Below are 20,128 nucleotides of genomic sequence, written 5' to 3'. Positions count from 1 at the left end.
CGAAGTGCAAAGTCTTACCAGATGCAGGCCCCTCTGTTTCAGACTTTCAGCTTCTGGAGCTGTGAGAAATACGCTTCTGTTCTTTGTAAGTTGCCCATCTTAGGTATTCTGTTACAGCACCATATAGCATGCTGGTTCACATGCAGTGTTGCAAAAGTCACTTCTGGCTGGGTGTGGTGGCTTACACCTGTAATCCCAGCATTTTGGGAGGCCAAGGCAGGAGGATCACTTGAGTCCAGGATTTTGCGACCAGCCTGGGCAACATAGTGAGATATTGCCTTTACTAAAAATCAAAAAACTGGGCCGGACATGGTGGCTCATGCCTGTAATCCAAGCACTTTGGGAGGCCGAGGTGGGCAAATCACGAGGTCAAGAGATCAAGACCATCCTGGCCAACATGGTGAAACCCTGTCTCTACTAAAAAATACAAAAAAATAGCCTCGCATGGTGGCACGTGCCTGTGGTCCCAGCTACTCAGGAGGCTGACGTGGAAGAACCGCTTGAACCCAGGAGGCAGAGGTTGCAGTGAGCCGAGATTACGCCACTGCACTCCAGCCTGGTGACAGAGCAAGACTCCATCTCAAAAATAAATAAATAAATAAATAAACTGGCTGAGTGTGATGATGCATATCTGTAGTCCCAGCTACTCGGGAGGCTGAGGTAGGAGGATTGCTTGAGCCTGGGAGGCTGAGGTTGCTGGGAGCCATGATCATGCCACTGCGCTCCAGCCTGGATGACAAAGTGAGACCCTGTTTCAAAAATAAAAATAAAAAATAAAATGAAAAAGTCACTTCCTCTCTCAGGACCTCAGCCTCCACGTCTGTCAGATGGGAGCAATATCTCCTGCCCTGGATGCCTCCTGAGCTTGTTCTGAGGGTCAGATAAGGCTGGCCCCAAAGGAACCATGACCAGCAGATAGCTGACCTTGGAGGATGATGCCTACAGTTCACTGGAATTTCATTTTTGGGCAGTGATCCTGTGCCGGGCGCCACTGGAAGTGATCAGGAGCACAAAGCCCAGGCCCTGCTGAGAGGGGACGTGGCTGGTGACATAAAATCCTGTTGCTTCATCCCCAGCACCTGGGACAAAATGGGACTCAGGGTATTGGAGCTGACTCCAGGAACCTAGATGAAAGGGGCTTAGGTGTCTGGGAGCTCCCAGACTGTCAGGGAGAATGACATTAACACCAAATCCCGCCCTGCGATGCCGCATTGTCCTCTAGGGACTGGGCACTGAAGCTTCCTGCAGCAGACAAAATTTGGGTCTGAATCTGGGCCAAAAGCCCCCTCATTTATAAATGGGGAAACATGATTTCACATTGATCCAAAAATAAAAAATAAGAATAAAAAGTAGGCCGGGTGTGGCGGCTCATGCCTGTAATCCAAGCACTTTGGAGGCCAAAGTGGGCGGATCACCTGAGGTCGGGAGTTCAAGACCAGCCTGACCAACATGGTGAAACCCCGTCTTAATTAAAAAAAAAAAAAAAAAAAAAAAAAAAAAGGATAAAAAGTAAAAACAAAACATGGGGAAACTGATGCCCTGAGCGTTCCAGGGGCTCTCAGGCAGCCAAAGGCAGCACCTGACCTGGCCCAGGCCCTCTCCCCAGGAGGCACAGATGCCAGGATGTGCGGATTGGCGCCCCTCTTGTGCTGCTGGGCCCCATGGTATGCTAATTACACGTCATTTTTGGCATCACATGCAACGTCAGGAAACTGGAGAATGTCATTGTCAAAGTGTTTTTGAATATTTGCCTTCTCAGCAAGAAGATGAGAAAGCTGTGAGAACACTCAGTCTTCCATGGGATGGTTACTAACAAAAATAACAAGCGGCGTGAGCTGGAAGGACCTGGGAGCCTGGAGAGAGGCCTGGAGGAGTCCCCTGCACTGCCTGTCACGGCTGTGTGACTGTGAGACAGGGCTCTGGCCCCCTGGGCCTCAGTGTCCTTCCCTGGAAAATGGCTCATTCATTTCTCAGGTGTGTATGAAGTTGCTAGATGCCACACACTGCTCTACGCTCTGGCAAACAAAACAGACAAATCCCTGCTCACATGGGCTGCCATCCCCAGGGGGGCCACACCATAGAAATAAAATTGGATACGCCAGGGGTGACATGTACAAGGGAGAGCCTGGGGTGGGGCTGTCAGGGATGGCCTTGCTGGGAAGGTGGCATGTAAGTGAGGATGTGAAGGAGGCGGGAGGCAGCCCAAGGGGTGTCAGTGGGAAGCGTACTCCGGCACAGGGAGCAGCAGGTGCAAAGGCCCTGCAGCGGGGCAGGACCGGGTTGTTCCAGCAGCATCAGGGAGGCCAGGTGTGCTGGAGCAGGTGGTGACCCCGGGAGGCAAGATGACAAGACTGGGTCATAAGAGGCCACTGGAGGCCAGCTTGCTGCTTGTGGAGGGCCTTGTAAACTGCTGGAAAGCTTTTCTGCTTTTCTTTTTTTTGACAGGGTCTCCCTCTGACTCCCAGGCTGGAGTGCAGGGGCTGGAGTGCGCTGTTACCTCAAACCCCTGGGCTCAAGTGTGTGCTACCATGCCTAGCTAATTTTTACAATTTTTTTCTTTTTTTTTTTTTTTTTTTTAGACGGAGTTTCGCTCTTGTTACCCAGGCTGGAGTGCAATGGCGCGATCTCGGCTCACCGCAACCTCCGCCTCCTGGGTTCAGGCAATTCTCCTGCCTCAGCCTCCTGAGTAGCTGGGATTACAGGCACGCGCCACCATGCCCAGCTGATTTTTTGTAGCTTTAGTAGAGACGGGGTTTCACCGTGTTGACCAGGATGGTTTCGATCTCTTGACCTCGTGATCCACCCGCCTCGGCCTCCCAAAGTGCTGGGATTACAGGCGTGAGCCACCGCGCCCGGCAATTTTTTTCTTTTTTTGTTTTTGAGACAGAGTCTTGCTCTGTCACCCAGGCTGGAGTGCAATGGTGCGATCTCGGCTCACCGCAACCTCCGCCTCCTGGGTTCAGGCAATTCTCCTGCCTCAGCCTCCTGAGTAGCTGGGATTACAGGCACGCGCCACCATGCCCAGCTAATTTTTTGTAGCTTTAGTAGAGACGGGGTTTCACCGTGTTGACCAGGATGGTTTCGATCTCTTGACCTCGTGATCCACCCGCCTCGGCCTCCCAAAGTGCTGGGATTACAGGCGTGAGCCACCGCGCCCGGCAATTTTTTTCTTTTTTTGTTTTTGAGACAGAGTCTTGCTCTGTCACCCAGGCTGGAGTGTAGTGGCGAGATCCTGGCTCACTGCAGCCTCCACCTCCTAGGTTCAAGCCACTCTCCCGCCTCAGCCTCCCGAGTAGCTGGGATTACAGGTGCCTGTCACCTCTTATGGCTAAATTTTTGGTGTTTTTGATAGAGATGGGGTTTCGCCATGTTGGCCAGGCTGGTCCTGAACGCCTGACCCCAGGTGATTGGCCCGCCTCCCAAAATGCTGTGATTACAGGTGTGAGCCACCTCTCCAGGATTTAATTTTTAATTTTAATTTTTTAATTTTTTTGTAGAAATGGAGTCTCTCTATGTTGTCCAGACAGGTCTTGAACTCATGGCCTCAAGTGATTTGTCTGCCTCAGCCATTGCACTCCAGCCTGGGTGACAGAGCAAGACTCTGTCTCAAAAAAAAAAAAAAAAAAGAAAGGTACAATTCAGGGACATACAGTACATTGGTGACGCTGCACAGCTATCTCCATAGTGCAGTGCCAGCAGGAGAACCATGCTCATGAAGCAGGCCCTCCCTTCCATCCGTGTGCTAGGCCAGTGTGGGGACAGACAGGCTACGGGGCTGCCAGCAAGGCAGACGCTAGCGGAGCTGAGGGAGGTGGCTGCAGGAGGGGGGGGTCTTCAGGCCCCTGCATCACTCCCAGGGGCCCCAGGATGCGTGCACAGCAGAGGAGACCCTGAGATGCATTCTCCTCTAGAGAATGCCGGGCACTGCAGTGGCACAAGCAGGACAGTGAGACAAACAGCTCCTGGGCCACGTGGGGCCCAGTGAGGGAGAGACACCAGAACCAAGAGTCCCAGAGCTGCAGCTGAGATAGGGCTGGTAATGAGGCACAGCCCTGGAGGGGGCAAGGGTGGGGAACTGCCATGGATGGGATGGTCCAAAGGCTCCTGGAGGAGGTGACATGTAGGTTGTGTAGGATGGAGGAAGCCTGGGAAGACTGGGGGAAAGGTTTTCCAGGCCTAGGAACAGCACGTGCAAAGGCCCTGAGGCACGTGCAGGCTGTGAGGGGGAGGGGAGACAAGAGGCCAAGAGTGGAAGTGGAGGATGGAGGCAGGGCCATGTCTCCTGCGCCTGGGGCCAGCTGCGGAGTGCTTGGAATTTCATCCTTGGTGCACAGGCAATCCCTGTGGGGGGAGGGGAGTTGTAAGCCTGGAAAGACGTGATCCAGCCCTTGCTTCAAAGATGATCTCTGGCTGTCTCATGATTAGGGTTGGCAGTTGGGAAGGTGTCCTGGTAACTAAGCTGGTAGAGGAAAGAGTACACTTCAGGTATCCCATCTCCCAGGGCACCCTCCTGTGGCTCTTGACTGGCCCAGTACCTGTCGTCTCCTGGGAAAAGGCCCCATGTGTCTCTTATCTGTGAACAAGCAGTGAATGGAAGCCCATCTAGCTGGGCCAGGCCTGACTGTCCACAAGACCAAATGCCAGCAGCTCTCTCCGTGTCCCACCCCTGTTCACTAGGGCCATCCCTCTCTCTGTCTGTCTGTCCCAGGGAGAGTTCCTTGGTTTGTCTTTTACTAAAAGATCCTAGGAGAAGGGAGGGCTAGTTGTTACTCTTGTGGACAAGGGGTAGTAGGTCCTCAGCCTTTTTTTTCTGAGATGAAGTCTCGCTCTGTCCCCAGGCTGGAGTGCAGCGGCATGATCTCAGCTTATTGCAATCTCTGCCTGCCAGGTTCAAGCGATTCTCCTGTCTCAGCCTGCTGAGTAGCTGAGATTACAGGTGCCCACCACCATGCCCAGCTAATTTTTGTACTTTTAGTAGAGACGGGGGTTTACTATGTTGGCCAGGCTGGTCCTAAACTCCTGATCTTAAGTGATCTGCCTGCCTCGGCCTCCCAAAATGGTGGAATTATAGGTGTGAGCTCTCATGCCCGGCCCAGGAAACCACTCTTCGAAAGCAGTTTCTAGCTAGAAAAAGAACACCCCTCTCTCTGAGAGTATAAAGGTCAGTGTAGCTGGTATCTGCCTGCTGTGAGGCTGCTGAGAAGCCAGTGCTCTACTCAGCATCTATGTCCCTGGCAATGTGTCTACACTCTTACTCGGGTCTTGTTTAAATGTCCCAGCCTGACCCAAGACAAAGTCAGCAGTGGTGACTGAAGGACCCCTTGCTGTGTGGCAGGCTCTGTGCTTCACATGGGATTCCAGATACACAGGAGCGAGACCCTGTCTTGCAGAGCATACAATTCAGGGTGGGGGCGGGAGGGACAGAAGCACAAGTAACAGCCCTAAGTATGGCTCATGACAACTATGATCAGTGCCTGGAGTGGGAATGCCAGGGCCTGGGACAGGGGATTAAGGCAATTGGGAGGTCAGAAGGGCTTCCTGGAGGAGGGGGCCTGTGAGCTGAGCTGTGAAGGCCAAGGGGGCTTGATCTCCGTCACATGCCCTGGTGGGAGCCTCACCCCTGGGCAATCCCAGGAAGGGAGGCTCCGAAAGTGGGGAATCTCGAGGCTGGCGTAGGCAGGAGGCTCTCTCCTCTCCTGAGTGGGGACCTCCTTCAGCCTGGGACTGAGCTCTGCCCCAGCTGGGCTTCCCACATGCCTGTGGCCCCTTGGGGGAGGCCTCACACTGGTCCCAGGCCTGTTGCTGTGCCTCCCACTGCCTCATGGGAGGCTGCTTCGAGAGAGTGAACAGGTTCGCCAGGGAACATAAAGACAGGGTGGGGCGGCTGGGCAGGAAAGGGCCTGGCCAACACTTCCCCTCTCCAATCTTATCTCAATGACAGGCTCCCAGCTTGGCCTCCATGTGTTCATCGGGATTGGGAGGGCCCCGGCTGCAGGGCTGGAGCTGGGGCCCACCAGGAGCCTGGGGATGAGGCCCTGCAAGGTCAGCCGTCTCCCCCACACTGTGGTAAATGAAGGATTCAAAGGAAATGAAATCTACAGAAACGCAGAGACCGGGACCGGGCGCAGTGGCTCACGCCTGTAATTTCAGCACTTTGGGAGGCTGAGGCAGGTAGATCACCTAAAGTCAGGAGTTCAAGACCAGCCTGACTAATATGGTGAAACCCCATCTCTACTAAAAATATGGAAATTGGCTGGGCGTGGTGGCATGCGCCTGTAGTTCCAGCTACTTGGGAGGCAGAGGCAGGAGAATCGCTTGAACCCAGGAGACAGAGGTTGCAGTGAGCTGAGATCGCGCCACTGCACTCCAGCTTAGGCGACAGAGTGAGACTCTGTCTCAAACACCCCCAAAAAAACAGACATGCAGAGACCCTGACTGCTGTGTTCTTCTGTGTCTTCTTCCTCCTCATTCTTCTCTGTTATTTATCATCTCTATTTTCTAAACAGCTTCACTGATATCTAATTCATAGTACATGCCATACAATTCAACCATGGGAAGTGTCCCCTGCAGTGGTTTTAGGATATCCAGAGTTGTACGACCATCACCACAATCAATGGTAGGGCATCTCATTGCCTTGGAAAGAAACCCTGTACCCATTTGCAGTCACTCCCATTCCCCTCCCTGTCAGCAACCAGCAACCTGCTTTCTGGGTGTTCTGGACATTTCGTAGAAATGGAATCATACACTATATGGTCTTTTGTGACTAGCTTCTTCATTTAACCTGCTCAGGATTCATCCACCTTGTAGCATGCTTTTTACAGCAGACCCATATTCCAGTGTGGACAGACCACATTTTGTTTAAATATTCATTGGATGAGGGACGTTAAGTTAAGTATGAATACATCCTGCTATGAACATTTGCCCACAAGTTTTTGTGTGGATATGTTTTCAGTTCTTTTGGGTATGTATCTCCGAGTGGGATTTCTGGGTCAAATGGGAACTCTATGTTTAACTTTTTGAGAAACTACCAGACTACTTTCCAAAGCAGCTGCACTATTTTACATGCCCACCAGCAGTGGGTTCCAGCACGTTATTGTATCTTTTTAATGAGTGCTATCCTAGTGGGCATGAAGTGGCATCTCACTGTAGCTTTGATTTTCATTTCCCTGATGGCTAACATTGAGCATCTTTGCATGTGGTTCCCGGCCATTTGTGTTTTTTTTTTTTTTTTTTTTTTTTTTTTATGGANTGGAGTCTCACTGTTGCCCAGGCTGGAGTGCAATGGGGCGATCTCAGCTCACTGCAACTACCACTTCTCGGGTTGAAGCGATTCTCCTGCCTCAGCCTCCCGAGTAGCTGGGACTACAGGGACCCAGCACAATGCCCAGCTAAATTTTTTTTGCATTTTTAGTAGTGACGGGGTTTCACCATGTTGGCCAGGCTGGTCTCAAACTCTTGACCTCAAATGATCTACCCGCCTTGGCCTCCCAAAGTGCTGGGATTACAGGTGTGAGTTACCACACCCAGACTTTTTTTTTTTTAAATAGAGATGGGGTTTTCACCAGATTGGCCAGGCTGGTCTCCAACTCCTGACCTTAGGTGATCCACCAGCCTTGGCCTCCCAAAGTGCTGGGATTACAGGCGTGAGTCACTGTGACCGGTCCCAACCTTTTTTTTTTTTAAGACAGTCTCCCTCTGTTGCCCACTGGAGTGCAGTGGCACAATCTTGGTTCACTGCAACCTCTGCCTTCTGGGTTTAAGCGATTATCATGTCTCAGCTTCCCAAGTAGCTCAGATTACAGGCATGTGCCACCATGCCCAGCTAATTTTTGTGTTTTTAGTAGAGACGGGGTTTCACCATATTGGCCAGGCTGGTTTCAAACTCCTGGCCTCAAGTAATCAGCCCACCTCAGCTTCCCAAAGTGCTGGGATTACAGGTGTGAGCCACCGTGCCTGGTTTACTGTTCCTTATCAGACATGTGATTTGCAAATATCTTGTCCCATTATGTGGATTGTCTTTGCAATTTTTTGATGGTATAATTTTCAGGACAAGTTTTAATTTTTTTGAACTCCAGACTTCAGGTGATCCACCTACCTCAGCCTCCCAAAGTGTTGGGATTACAGGAGTGAACCACCACAAGACAAGTTTGAAGCCAGACAAGTTTTAATTTTCTTTTTTTTTTGCGACCCACCCCAAACCCAAGGTTTAATTTCTATGCATTTGAATTTATCTACTTTTTCTTTTGTTCCTTATGCTTTTGGCATTGTAATTAAGAAGACTTTGCCTAACTGATGGTCACAAAGATTTAGGTTTTCATCTAAGTTTTATAGCTTTAGCTGTTACAATTAAGCCTATGATTTATTTGCTGAGTTATTAACATATTAAGTAACAAGTTCTAGTGGTGGGTCTAATATCTTCTGTGATTTTGGAGATGAGTATAAATGCTATTTTGAGATATTTCCAGTGACTGCAATGTGTTGAGATGGGAATTATGATTTCTGTGGGTGAGAGAGTCATAGGTATTGCTAACATCACCTACATTCATAACTGAAGAAAATGCTAGATTTCAGTTAAAGGTTAAATTTTTTCTTTTTTTTTTTTTGAGATGGAGTCTTGCTCTGTTGCCCAGTCTGGAGTGCAATGGTGAGATCTTGGCTCACTGCAATTTCTGCCTGCCAGGTTCAAGCGATTCTCCTGTCTCAGCCTGCTGAGTAGCTGAGATTACAGGTGCCCACCACCATGCCCAGCTAATTTTTGTACTTTTAGTAGAGACGGGGGTTTACTATGTTGGCCAGGCTGGTCCTAAACTCCTGATCTTAAGTGATCTGCCTGCCTCGGCCTCCCAAAATGGTGGAATTATAGGTGTGAGCTCTCATGCCCGGCCCAGGAAACCACTCTTCGAAAGCAGTTTCTAGCTAGAAAAAGAACACCCCTCTCTCTGAGAGTATAAAGGTCAGTGTGGCTGGTATCTGCCTGCTGTGAGGCTGCTGAGAAGCCAGTGCTCTACTCAGCATCTATGTCCCTGGCAATGTGTCTACACTCTTACTCGGGTCTTGTTTAAATGTCCCAGCCTGACCCAAGACAAAGTCAGCAGTGGTGACTGAAGGACCCCTTGCTGTGTGGCAGGCTCTGTGCTTCACATGGGATTCCAGATACACAGGAGCGAGACCCTGTCTTGCAGAGCATACAATTCAGGGTGGGGGCGGGAGGGACAGAAGCACAAGTAACAGCCCTAAGTATGGCTCATGACAACTATGATCAGTGCCTGGAGTGGGAATGCCAGGGCCTGGGACAGGGGATTAAGGCAATTGGGAGGTCAGAAGGGCTTCCTGGAGGAGGGGGCCTGTGAGCTGAGCTGTGAAGGCCAAGGGGGCTTGATCTCCGTCACATGCCCTGGTGGGAGCCTCACCCCTGGGCAATCCCAGGAAGGGAGGCTCCGAAAGTGGGGAATCTCGAGGCTGGCGTAGGCAGGAGGCTCTCTCCTCTCCTGAGTGGGGACCTCCTTCAGCCTGGGACTGAGCTCTGCCCCAGCTGGGCTTCCCACATGCCTGTGGCCCCTTGGGGGAGGCCTCACACTGGTCCCAGGCCTGTTGCTGTGCCTCCCACTGCCTCATGGGAGGCTGCTTCGAGAGAGTGAACAGGTTCGCCAGGGAACATAAAGACAGGGTGGGGCGGCTGGGCAGGAAAGGGCCTGGCCAACACTTCCCCTCTCCAATCTTATCTCAATGACAGGCTCCCAGCTTGGCCTCCATGTGTTCATCGGGATTGGGAGGGCCCCGGCTGCAGGGCTGGAGCTGGGGCCCACCAGGAGCCTGGGGATGAGGCCCTGCAAGGTCAGCCGTCTCCCCCACACTGTGGTAAATGAAGGATTCAAAGGAAATGAAATCTACAGAAACGCAGAGACCGGGACCGGGCGCAGTGGCTCACGCCTGTAATTTCAGCACTTTGGGAGGCTGAGGCAGGTAGATCACCTAAAGTCAGGAGTTCAAGACCAGCCTGACTAATATGGTGAAACCCCATCTCTACTAAAAATATGGAAATTGGCTGGGCGTGGTGGCATGCGCCTGTAGTTCCAGCTACTTGGGAGGCAGAGGCAGGAGAATCGCTTGAACCCAGGAGACAGAGGTTGCAGTGAGCTGAGATCGCGCCACTGCACTCCAGCTTAGGCGACAGAGTGAGACTCTGTCTCAAACACCCCCAAAAAAACAGACATGCAGAGACCCTGACTGCTGTGTTCTTCTGTGTCTTCTTCCTCCTCATTCTTCTCTGTTATTTATCATCTCTATTTTCTAAACAGCTTCACTGATATCTAATTCATAGTACATGCCATACAATTCAACCATGGGAAGTGTCCCCTGCAGTGGTTTTAGGATATCCAGAGTTGTACGACCATCACCACAATCAATGGTAGGGCATCTCATTGCCTTGGAAAGAAACCCTGTACCCATTTGCAGTCACTCCCATTCCCCTCCCTGTCAGCAACCAGCAACCTGCTTTCTGGGTGTTCTGGACATTTCGTAGAAATGGAATCATACACTATATGGTCTTTTGTGACTAGCTTCTTCATTTAACCTGCTCAGGATTCATCCACCTTGTAGCATGCTTTTTACAGCAGACCCATATTCCAGTGTGGACAGACCACATTTTGTTTAAATATTCATTGGATGAGGGACGTTAAGTTAAGTATGAATACATCCTGCTATGAACATTTGCCCACAAGTTTTTGTGTGGATATGTTTTCAGTTCTTTTGGGTATGTATCTCCGAGTGGGATTTCTGGGTCAAATGGGAACTCTATGTTTAACTTTTTGAGAAACTACCAGACTACTTTCCAAAGCAGCTGCACTATTTTACATGCCCACCAGCAGTGGGTTCCAGCACGTTATTGTATCTTTTTAATGAGTGCTATCCTAGTGGGCATGAAGTGGCATCTCACTGTAGCTTTGATTTTCATTTCCCTGATGGCTAACATTGAGCATCTTTGCATGTGGTTCCCGGCCATTTGTGTTTTTTTTTTTTTTTTTTTTTTTTTTTTATGGANTGAGACAGTCTCACTTTGTTGCTCAGACTGGAGTGTGGTGGCGCGATCTCGGCTGACTACAATCTCCATCTCCTGGGTTCAAGTGATCCTCCCGCCTCAGCCTCTTCAGTAGCTGAGACTATAGGTGCCCACCACCACACCCGGCTTTTTTGTATTTTTAGTAGAGGCAGGATTTCAACATGTTGGCCAGGCTGGTCCCAAACTTTTGACCTCAGGTGATCCACTGACCTCGGCCTCCAGAAGAGCTGGGATTACAGGCGTGTGCCACCACGCCAATGGGTCTTGATTGGCCTGGCTAGGTCATGTGCTCATGCCTGAGCCAATCATAGCAGCCAGGGAGCTGGGGAGCTCCGATTGGCCAGACCCGGATCATGTGCTAGTCAGGGATGAGGATGCCCCAAGATAACCATGTGGAGGTGGGTGTTGGGGAGAGGTTCCTGTAGAAGGATGCTGGACTGACAAATAAGGCCCTCATCATTCAAGTTCAGTGTTGCTTCAGACTTCACTTGTTTTGGGGGCCCTGCCCTATAGGGACTGTCTCTTGCTCTATGGCCCAGCAGCAGCCTGTATTCCCTGTCATCCATCCATTCTTTACGAAACAAATATTTAATGAGAGGAAAAAGGCGAGGAGGAGTCTTGATGACAGGTTGAAAGCCGCAGAGGAGACTGACGGGGAGTGACCTCTGAGGTAGGAGAAAGACTAGGTGAACTGGAGTCCCTAGGTCCAGAGAAGTGAAGGAGTTTCTAGGAGGAGTGGTCGACTCAGCTGCTGCTGAGCTCAGCGAGAACAAGTAGTGACCCCAGTTTGGGCAGCGGAGACTGTGGGTGACTCCTTAGCAGGAGTTAAAGGGTGGGGACGCAGCCCTGCAGGGAAGGGGTGAAGAGAGACTGGGACAGTGGGGGTGGAGGAGGCCAGTGTAGGTAAGTCTTCGGAGATGACTGCGAGGGGAGGGAGAAATGGCCAGAGGCAGGAGAGGGCTGGGGGCAGGGGTCGGCCCAGAGAGAGGCTGATGGCACTGAAAAGCATCCAGGGGCGGGCAGCAGCGGGAGGGGATCCTAGGCCTGAGGAGGAGGTGGGTGCCCAGCAGGGAGGTTTGTCAGTTTGGGGACTGGGAGAGGAGAAAAATCCTGAAGGCTTTCAAACGAAAGAATGAGGTAAGGCCACGGGCTGGGAGCCCAGGCAGAAGGGGCTGTGGGAGGTGTAAGGAGAGGGGAGCAAGCATGAGGTCTCAGTTTCAGAGTGGGAGTCTCACCGAAAAACATGGTAGGGCTGCCGGCTTTATGGATGCGTTAGAAGTGTGGGATCACAAATTCCCAATCCCAGGGCTGTGTGTGGAGCCCTCTCTCTAAGCGATGGGAAGGCGGGTATCCTTAAGGTTGGGGTTGCCTATGCCGGAAGGAGGGATTCTATTATAATCCATCAGGCCAGGAGGTAGGTACTATTTTCTGTATTTTACGGTTGCGAAATCTGAGAGCTTCAGACCAATGTAGTATTCGTGTAGCATTGGGGTCAAACTAGAACAGGGCCTGGCATGTATTAGGTGTTAATGTTCGTTGAAAAAAAATGAAAGAATGCGTGTAGCCGGGCGCGGTGGCTCACGCCTCTAATCCTAGCACTTTGGGAGGCCGAGGTGGATCACCTGAGGTCAGGCCATCATGGTGAAACCCCCATCTTTAAATAAAAACAATAAAAGAAGAAGAAAAAGAATGTGTGTAAAGTCCACTGCTGCGCCCCTACTGGTAGGCAAGCCTGGAAGTGGCCTCAGCCTTGGGGGCTGGTAGGTAGAAGAGGGTGGCCCTGTGTGCTCTGCCATCCCTGCTGCCTTCATGACCCAGTATCAGCTTTGTGACCTTGCAGGTGGATCCTTCCAGAGTCTGGTGGTAGAACTTTGTAGATAGGTAACTAACAGAGCGAAGCAGCGTGTTCTGGACCTCATCCCACACAGGGCTCACCTCCGGATGAGTCAGAGGCCTCAGCCAGGGGCCCAGCCCCAGGTATGCCACCCCGGTTCTGTACCCTGCCTAGGCGAGCTGACAGGGCGTTATCAGGGCACACACCTGCAGCATCCAGAGCCCTCCAAGGAGAGGGAGGTCCTGTAGAGGAAAGTCCAAGAGCTGCGACCTGAACGTGGTGGGGGCAGGGCTTCTCTACCAGGAGGGCTAGGCAGAAGTGAATGTGGTCTCTTCAATAAAGTTAATAGTAATGGTTCATACTGCAGAAAACGTGCAGGAGAAAATCCTGTTTATTCCGGCTTTAAAACCATAGAACTCCCAAATTCTCCCTGTAGCGCTATTTATATCCAGAGCTGGTCCCCATACGAAGCTCAGGTTTGAAGTTAACTTAAAAGAAAAATAGCCATCCCTGCTTTAAAAAGATTTCCCGTATAGACCTCCACTGGTCTAATTACGAAGGGCGCGTTGTTTCGCGGTTGGTTGCGGGGAGGGGCATCGGGACCTCCAATGCAGTTACGCCCCTCAGCCCCTCAACAGCTGTACGGCTGCCCGGTGGGCCCTCTCCAGGGCAGCGGCTCCCAGGCTGGCCTCAGCCGACCCCACCCGCCCGCGCCCCGTGTTCTTCCTCGCCGGGGTGCTGGGGGGAGTGGGGAGGCGGGGCGGGCAGCAGATCCGGAAAAGTGGCTGTTCTCGCCCCGGAGGAAGTTGACCCTCCTCCTCCGCCGAGGGCTTGGGATGAAAATAGCTTCTTCCTCTTTACCCTTCCAGGACCCCCCACCCCAGGACGACTCGGCCCCTTCATTCATCCTCCAGCGGCCATCCCGGTGGCTCGGGCGTCCCCACGCGGGGACTCTGTACCCCGGGGGCCCGCGGGGATCCTCCCTCAGGCCTTCGCCGCAGCAGCGAGCCCCGCACCCAGGCCACCCCGGGGGCCCCCGGCCTCCCCCACCCAATTAGCGGGCAGCACCACGGACCGAGTCCCCACGCGGCTCGCGTCGGAGGAGGCGGCCGCCTGGGAAGCCCGTCCCCCGCGTCGCGGCCCCCGCCCCCGCGAGCCCCGCATCCCCTGGGAAAGGCGGGGGCGCAGCGAGTTTCCCCCAATTAGTTTCCTCTTTGTATGGAGTCTCAGCGCGCCCGTACCCCTCCGCGCAGCGGAAAGTAGTCCCGGCCGGGCGCTCCGCGGCTTTCCAGCGCCGGGCCCGTTTTACTTTGAGAAGCCGACGGGACTCTCGGTGGGGTCCTTCGGAGTGGGGCAGGGGCTGCGGGAGGCTTGCGCGGGCCGCAGGGGCGGGGACCCGAGGAGGGGGTGGGGAGGGCCGCGAACTCCTCGCCGCTGCCTGGAGAGATGGATCATGGGGCGTAGGGAGATGGCAAACCTCAAACCACGTACGGCGGGCGATACGCGTCAACCGAACCTCGCCAACGGAAGCCCGGAGCCGCCCCTCCCCGCTCCCCCGCCCCGCCGCCCCGGACGGACGGGCCCGCGGAGCCAACCCCGCTGCCGCTCGCCGTCCAAATCCCAGCAGAACCAATGGGAGCGTGAGGAGGGCGGAGCCACCTCGCGTCACGTTGGGCTGCGCTACCCCCGGCGCCCGTGCAGGCCCCGCCCCTGCCTCCTCCCCTCCCCTCTCGCTGCTCCCGGAGTAGTTGGTGCCAGTGAAGTGAGGACGGCGATGAGAGCGAAAGTTGCGCCCGGCTCGGCGCTGGGGGCTTGAAGCGGCTCCGCGCTCTGCCTGTCTGGGCCTCCCCGTGCTCAGACTCGCGCCCGTGGGGTCCCGGCCCGCCCGCCTGGCCCCGCGCCCGCCCCGCACCCCCTCCCCCGGCTTTGCGCCCCCTCCTCAGGAGTCGCGGGTCCCCGCCACTTTCGCACAGCCCCGGCCCCCGTCGATGCCGGCCATGGTGGAGAAGGGCCCCGAGGTCTCAGGGAAGCGGAGAGGGAGGAACAACGCGGCCGCTGCCGCCTCCGCCGCTGCCGCCGCTGCCTCCGCCGCCGCCGCCTCGGCCGCCTGCGCCTCGCCCGCCGCCGCCGCCGCCTCGGCCGCCGCCGCCGCCTCCTCCGCCTCGACCGCCGCCGCCTCGGCCGCCGCCGCCCCCAATAATGGCCAGAATAAAAGTTTGGCGGCGGCGGCGCCCAATGGCAACAGCAGCAGCAACTCCTGGGAGGAAGGCAGCTCAGGCTCGTCCAGCGACGAGGAGCACGGTAGGTGGCAACCGCCCCCGCGGCTCCGGGCCCCGCGCCCCGCGCCCCGCTGACCGCCGTGCTCTGCTTCCCTCGCAGGTGGAGGCGGCATGAGGGTCGGACCCCAGTACCAGGCGGTGGTGCCCGACTTCGACCCCGGTGAGTAGTGCCCCCGGCCAGGGCCGCGCGCGGAGTCCCGGCCGGCCGGCGGCGGGGATGAGCGGGAGCCCCGGGTCCCCGGCGAGCCCGTGGGGGCGGGAGCCCGCCGACAACTTTCTTTTTGTGTGTGCGTTCGCCCTGCGGTCCGCGGGGAGAACAGCAGGGCGAGGACGAGGCGGCGCACACGCACACGAGTGTTCTGCAAACGTGTTTTTGCAACCGGGGGAGGCTGGGTCGCCCCCAGCCGGGCCGGCGCCGCTGCCCCCTACGCCTCCGAGGACTTCGGGTGGCGTCGGAGGCGGCCACACCTGGCCTGGGGTCGCTGGGAGTCCCCGCGTCCAGGTGAGCTGCGCCTCGGCCAGGGGTAAGGGTGGTAGTGCCGGAGAGTTAGCGTCCTGCGAGTGCCCCAGACCTAGGAGGTTCCCAGAGACCCCTCTCTCGGAACCCTTCCCAGAGGCTGCTCCCCACGCCTTTGCTCCTCTTTCCAGCTTCGGGGCTTTTGCTGCCTCCTGACTCCCCTCGCATCCAGAAGGCAAGTAGAAGAACGACCCTCAAGATCAGTCAATAAAAGAAGTGTGTTTTCCAGAGGGCGCCTGCCTGGGGAAGGGAGCCTCGCATGTGGCAGTTTGATTTTAGGACCTATTTGTAAATGTGTGTATTTCCTTTTTTTTGGAGGAAGAGAATGTGAAATTGAGAACAACTAAAAGCTTTAGCCTAACAAATGCATTTCACCTACACGAAAGCCCTACACCCTAGAATGGAACATTTGCTCCCCTGGCTGCTATTCTGTGTGGATCAAATTTAAAGTGGTACAAGAAAAAAAATCCAATCAGACAAAGGAATTCGTCAGATTTTAGTGCATGAGATTCTAGCCGGTCTCTGTATGAGACTGTCTTTAAAGGTTGTTGGTATGGAAAATGAAAGAACGTAGGATTTATTTCAGAAATAAAATTTAAAAGAGCATCTTGTGAAGCTGGAGTTAACAATCCTCCCTGGTTGGAGGGCTTTAGAGCTGGGGTTCTCTATGTAGGGTATACTACTAGTTTGTTTGAAAAGATAAATGCATAAATGCTTTTCCTTGGAAACAAGACTGTAGAAAATTGCAATGATTTAGTACTTGAAAAAGGCGATTGGTATCAAGCTGTTACTAAGGTACTGAACTCTGTACTTTGAAGTGGAAATACGTAGAGGTCCTGGGTGAGGTCTTGGACACTCTGGAAATTAATGACTTTTCCTAAGTTGGCCTTCTAAATTTTGATTTGTTGACTTAAATCTGTTAAGTTTGTTTGTCTGAGACTCAGTTTTGTGTTCCTTTTAAGGCCATGTTAGTGCTTTTGATAGTTCCCCTTCTCTCCCAATTCTTTTTTTTTTTTTTTTTCTGGTAGTCACTTCTCATTTGTGAGTGATAGGATAGAACTAGGTGGCCAGGCGATTTCTCTTGTGTGCTTGGCTCCTCTATTCCTTGATTGGCCACCAGGGGAAGCATACTGTTTTTTGGTTACAGTTGACCCTGTCTTCATTTTGTAGGTCAAGTCTATCTTTGCTTTAAAGCACAGAACAAAAAGCCTGTCATCAAGTTTCCCTAATGTAGTATTTTAAAACGTCGACTTGCACAGATCTTTGAGTAGGTGGGTAGGCTTTTTGATACATTTTTGTTAACATTAATTTTGAAAACTTTTATGTTGGATGTGACTAAGGAAAAGGGCGTATTTGTCAGCAGCAGGAATTAGGTTTCTGATATTCATCAAAATAGTGATGTCAGCTCTGCATTGTTAGTAATGAGTCTGACTTCTTTGGAGTTGTACTTTTCTTTGAAACAGCAAACGTAATATTTTGAACTGTTCTTGCACTTTTTGTTGGAATAGGTATGAGCATAAACTTGCTAGCGACCAGCTATTCTAAAATGAAAAACATCTAGCGGATTGCAGTAGCTCCCAACACTTGAGGAGGCCAAGGATGGAGGATCTCTTGAGCCCAGGAGTTGGAGACTAGTCTGGGCAATGTAGAAAGACTCTGTCTCTACAAAAAATAAAAAAAATTAGCTGGGCATAGTGGTATATGCCTGTAGTTTCAACTACTTGGGAGGCTGAGGCAAGAGGATTGCTTTGAGCCTGGGAGGTCAAGACTGCAGTGAGCAGTGATTTCACCATTGCACTCCAGCCTGGGTAACAGAGTGAGAGCCTGTCTCAAAAATAAAAAGGAAAACATCTAACTGTTCTCCTGCATAGCCTTGCTGCCAGTTGGTTGAGTCTTGATGGGAAAATTTTCAAATTTCATATTTTGTGTTTTAATCTGGAAAGGAATTTAACTGGTATAAAGTAATTTCACACCCTGTTTTGCCAACCTGAGTAGGGGACACAGTCCTAGATATGCATGGAAATTGAGACTTTACTATTTCCTATTGGTTTTATGTATCTTCTCATTTAACTCAAAGTTTAAGGGAAAGAAAGACTTCCATTTTGCAATAGAAATGATACAACATGTTTGTTTTATGGCAAAATCTTTTCTTAGCTCTTTAAGATTTAAGAGAGGTTTTTTTCATGACTGCAAGTTAAGAGTAGTGAATTGAGGAATAAATTGATTAAGAATTGAGAGTTTGATCCTTGCTGCTTTTTATTTCTTCGTGTTTTTTTCTTTTTCTTTTTTGAGACCAAGCTCTATCTGTTGCCCAGGCTGGAATGCAGTGGCGTAATCTTGGTTCATGGCAACCTTTGCTTTCCAGTTTCAAGTGATTCTTCTGCCTCATCTTCCCGAGTTGCTAGGTTTACAGTTGTTGACCATGTTGACCAGGCTGGTCTTGAACTCCTGACCTTAGGTGATTTGCACCCCTTGGCCTCCCAAAGCTCTGGGATTACAGGCATGAGTCACCATGCCTGGCCCCTGCTTGACTTTTTAAGTGTATTTTTGTTCTTCTCTTTTACTGGAATTTGAACAGAGGGGTAGATGTGAAACTTAACAGAAAACTTTTTCTTTCTTTCTTTTTATTATACTAAAATAAATAATAAGTGTGGTAGAGATGCACGAATGAAAGAATTTGACTTTTTTTTTTTTTTTTTTGAGATGGCGTCTTCCTCTGTCACCCAAACTGGAGTGCAATGGCATGATCTTAGCTCACTAAAACCTCCGCCTCCCAGGTTCAAGCCATTCTGCTTCAGCCTCCTGAGAAGCTGGGATTACAGGCATGTGCCACCATGTCTGGCTAATGTTGGTGTTTTTAGCAGAGATGGGATTTTACTGTGTTGGTCAGGCTGGTCTCAAACTCCTGATCTCAGGTGATCTGATTGCCTTAGCCTCCCAGAGTGCTGGGATTATAGGTGTGAGCCACTGCGCCCAGCTTGATATTTTTTAAAGTCAGATTTTACTTATTTGCAGTATGCCAGCTTGACCCTATTTAGCTTTAAAAGCAAATGGTTGGAGCTACCTGATATTTCCTGTACAGTCCAAAGGAAGATTTAATTCTGTTATCCTTTACAAATAGTGAATGAGGTGATAGAGCAATTTTTTTTTCTTTTTGAGATGGAGTCTTGCTCTTTTGCCAGGCTGGAGTGCAGTGGCATGATCTCAGGTCATTGCAACCTCCGTCTGCCAGATTCAAGTGATTCCCCTGCCTCAGTCTCTTGAGTAGCTGGGACTACAGGCGCACGCCACCACACCTGGCTTGTTTTTTGTATTTTAGTAGAGACGGGGTTTCACCATGGCCAGGATGGTCTCAATCTCCTGACCTTATGATTCCCCCACCTTGGCCTCCCAAAGTGCTGGGATTACAGGCTTGAGCCACTGTGCCCAGCCGGTAGAGCCCATTTGTCCTAAAATGCCAATTCAGTTCTTAACAATTAAGACCCAGACTAGGTCGATGGAATGGCATAGCTTGGAAATTAGAATACTTTCATTTCTGTTTACAGTGAAAAAAAAAGTTTTACCAACTTTTGAAGAGTTAAAAACAAAAGCCAAAGTGCAGCCCTACACTTTTGACTTCAGCTTTGTAGTTGCACGTGCCATGCAGATTGTCTTTTCATGTTCTCTGCCATAGATTATGCTGAGCGGTCATTGGTTTCTTTTAATATTCAGTAGTTACAGGATAATAGGATAAGAGGAGGGATGCTTGTTTATCCTACCTCTGTTTAGTTCTTTTCTACACTAGCAAAGCATCACTTAATGTGAAATGAATAATGTTTTTCTTTTCTTTGAGGCAGGGTCACACTCTGTTACCCAGTGCAGTAGTGTGATCATGGCGGCAGTGAACTGCAACCTCTGGGTGCATGCCATCCTCCCGCCTTAAATAGCTGGAGCTACAGATGCACACCACCATGCCTGACTAGTTTTATTATATTTTTTGTAGAAATTGGTTTTGCCATGTTGTCCAGGCTCGTCTTGAACTCCTGGGTTCAAGTGATCTGCCTGCCGCAGCCTCTCAACGTGCTGGGAATATAGCTGTGAGCCACTGTGTTCAGCCACTATTATTACTATTTACTCTTCTTCTTTTTTTTTTTTTTGAGGCATAGTTTTGTTCTTGTTGCCCAAGCTTGAGTGCAATGGCGTGATCTCTGCTCACCACAACTTCTGCCTCCCGGGTTCAAGTGATTCTCCTGCCTCAGCCTCTGGAGTAGCTGGGATTACAGGCATGTGCCACCACACCTGGCTAATTTTGTATTTTTAATAGAGACGGGGTTTCTTCATGTTGGTCAGGCTGGTCTTGAACTCCCAGTCTCAGGTGATCCACCGGCCTCGGCCTCCCAAAGTGCTGGGATTACAGGTGTGAGTCACTGTGCCCGACCCTTTTTTTTTTTTTTTTTTTT

The 20,128-nt window shown here is 51.6% G+C and overlaps 1 protein-coding gene across 1 annotated transcript in view; it reads left to right on the top strand.

The window, feature by feature from the left end:
* The first annotated feature begins 14,586 nt into the window (after window positions 1-14,586).
* RCOR1 (REST corepressor 1) overlaps window positions 14,587-20,128 on the top strand; it is a 131,284-nt gene continuing 125,742 nt past the window's right edge. The window contains exons 1-2 of the mRNA XM_017528061.1: window positions 14,587-15,194; window positions 15,273-15,332. Of these exons, the coding sequence (XP_017383550.1) occupies window positions 14,882-15,194; window positions 15,273-15,332 (373 nt within the window). The 5' untranslated portion in view covers window positions 14,587-14,881. The remainder of the gene's footprint in view (window positions 15,195-15,272; window positions 15,333-20,128) is intronic.

The sequence above is a fragment of the Cebus imitator genome, unplaced genomic scaffold (assembly GCF_001604975.1).
Source record: "Cebus imitator isolate Cc_AM_T3 unplaced genomic scaffold, Cebus_imitator-1.0 Scaffold52, whole genome shotgun sequence".
NCBI lineage: Eukaryota > Metazoa > Chordata > Mammalia > Primates > Cebidae > Cebus > Cebus imitator.
Note: the sequence above shows the minus strand (reverse complement) of the source record. Positions and strands in the feature narration are given on the sequence as shown.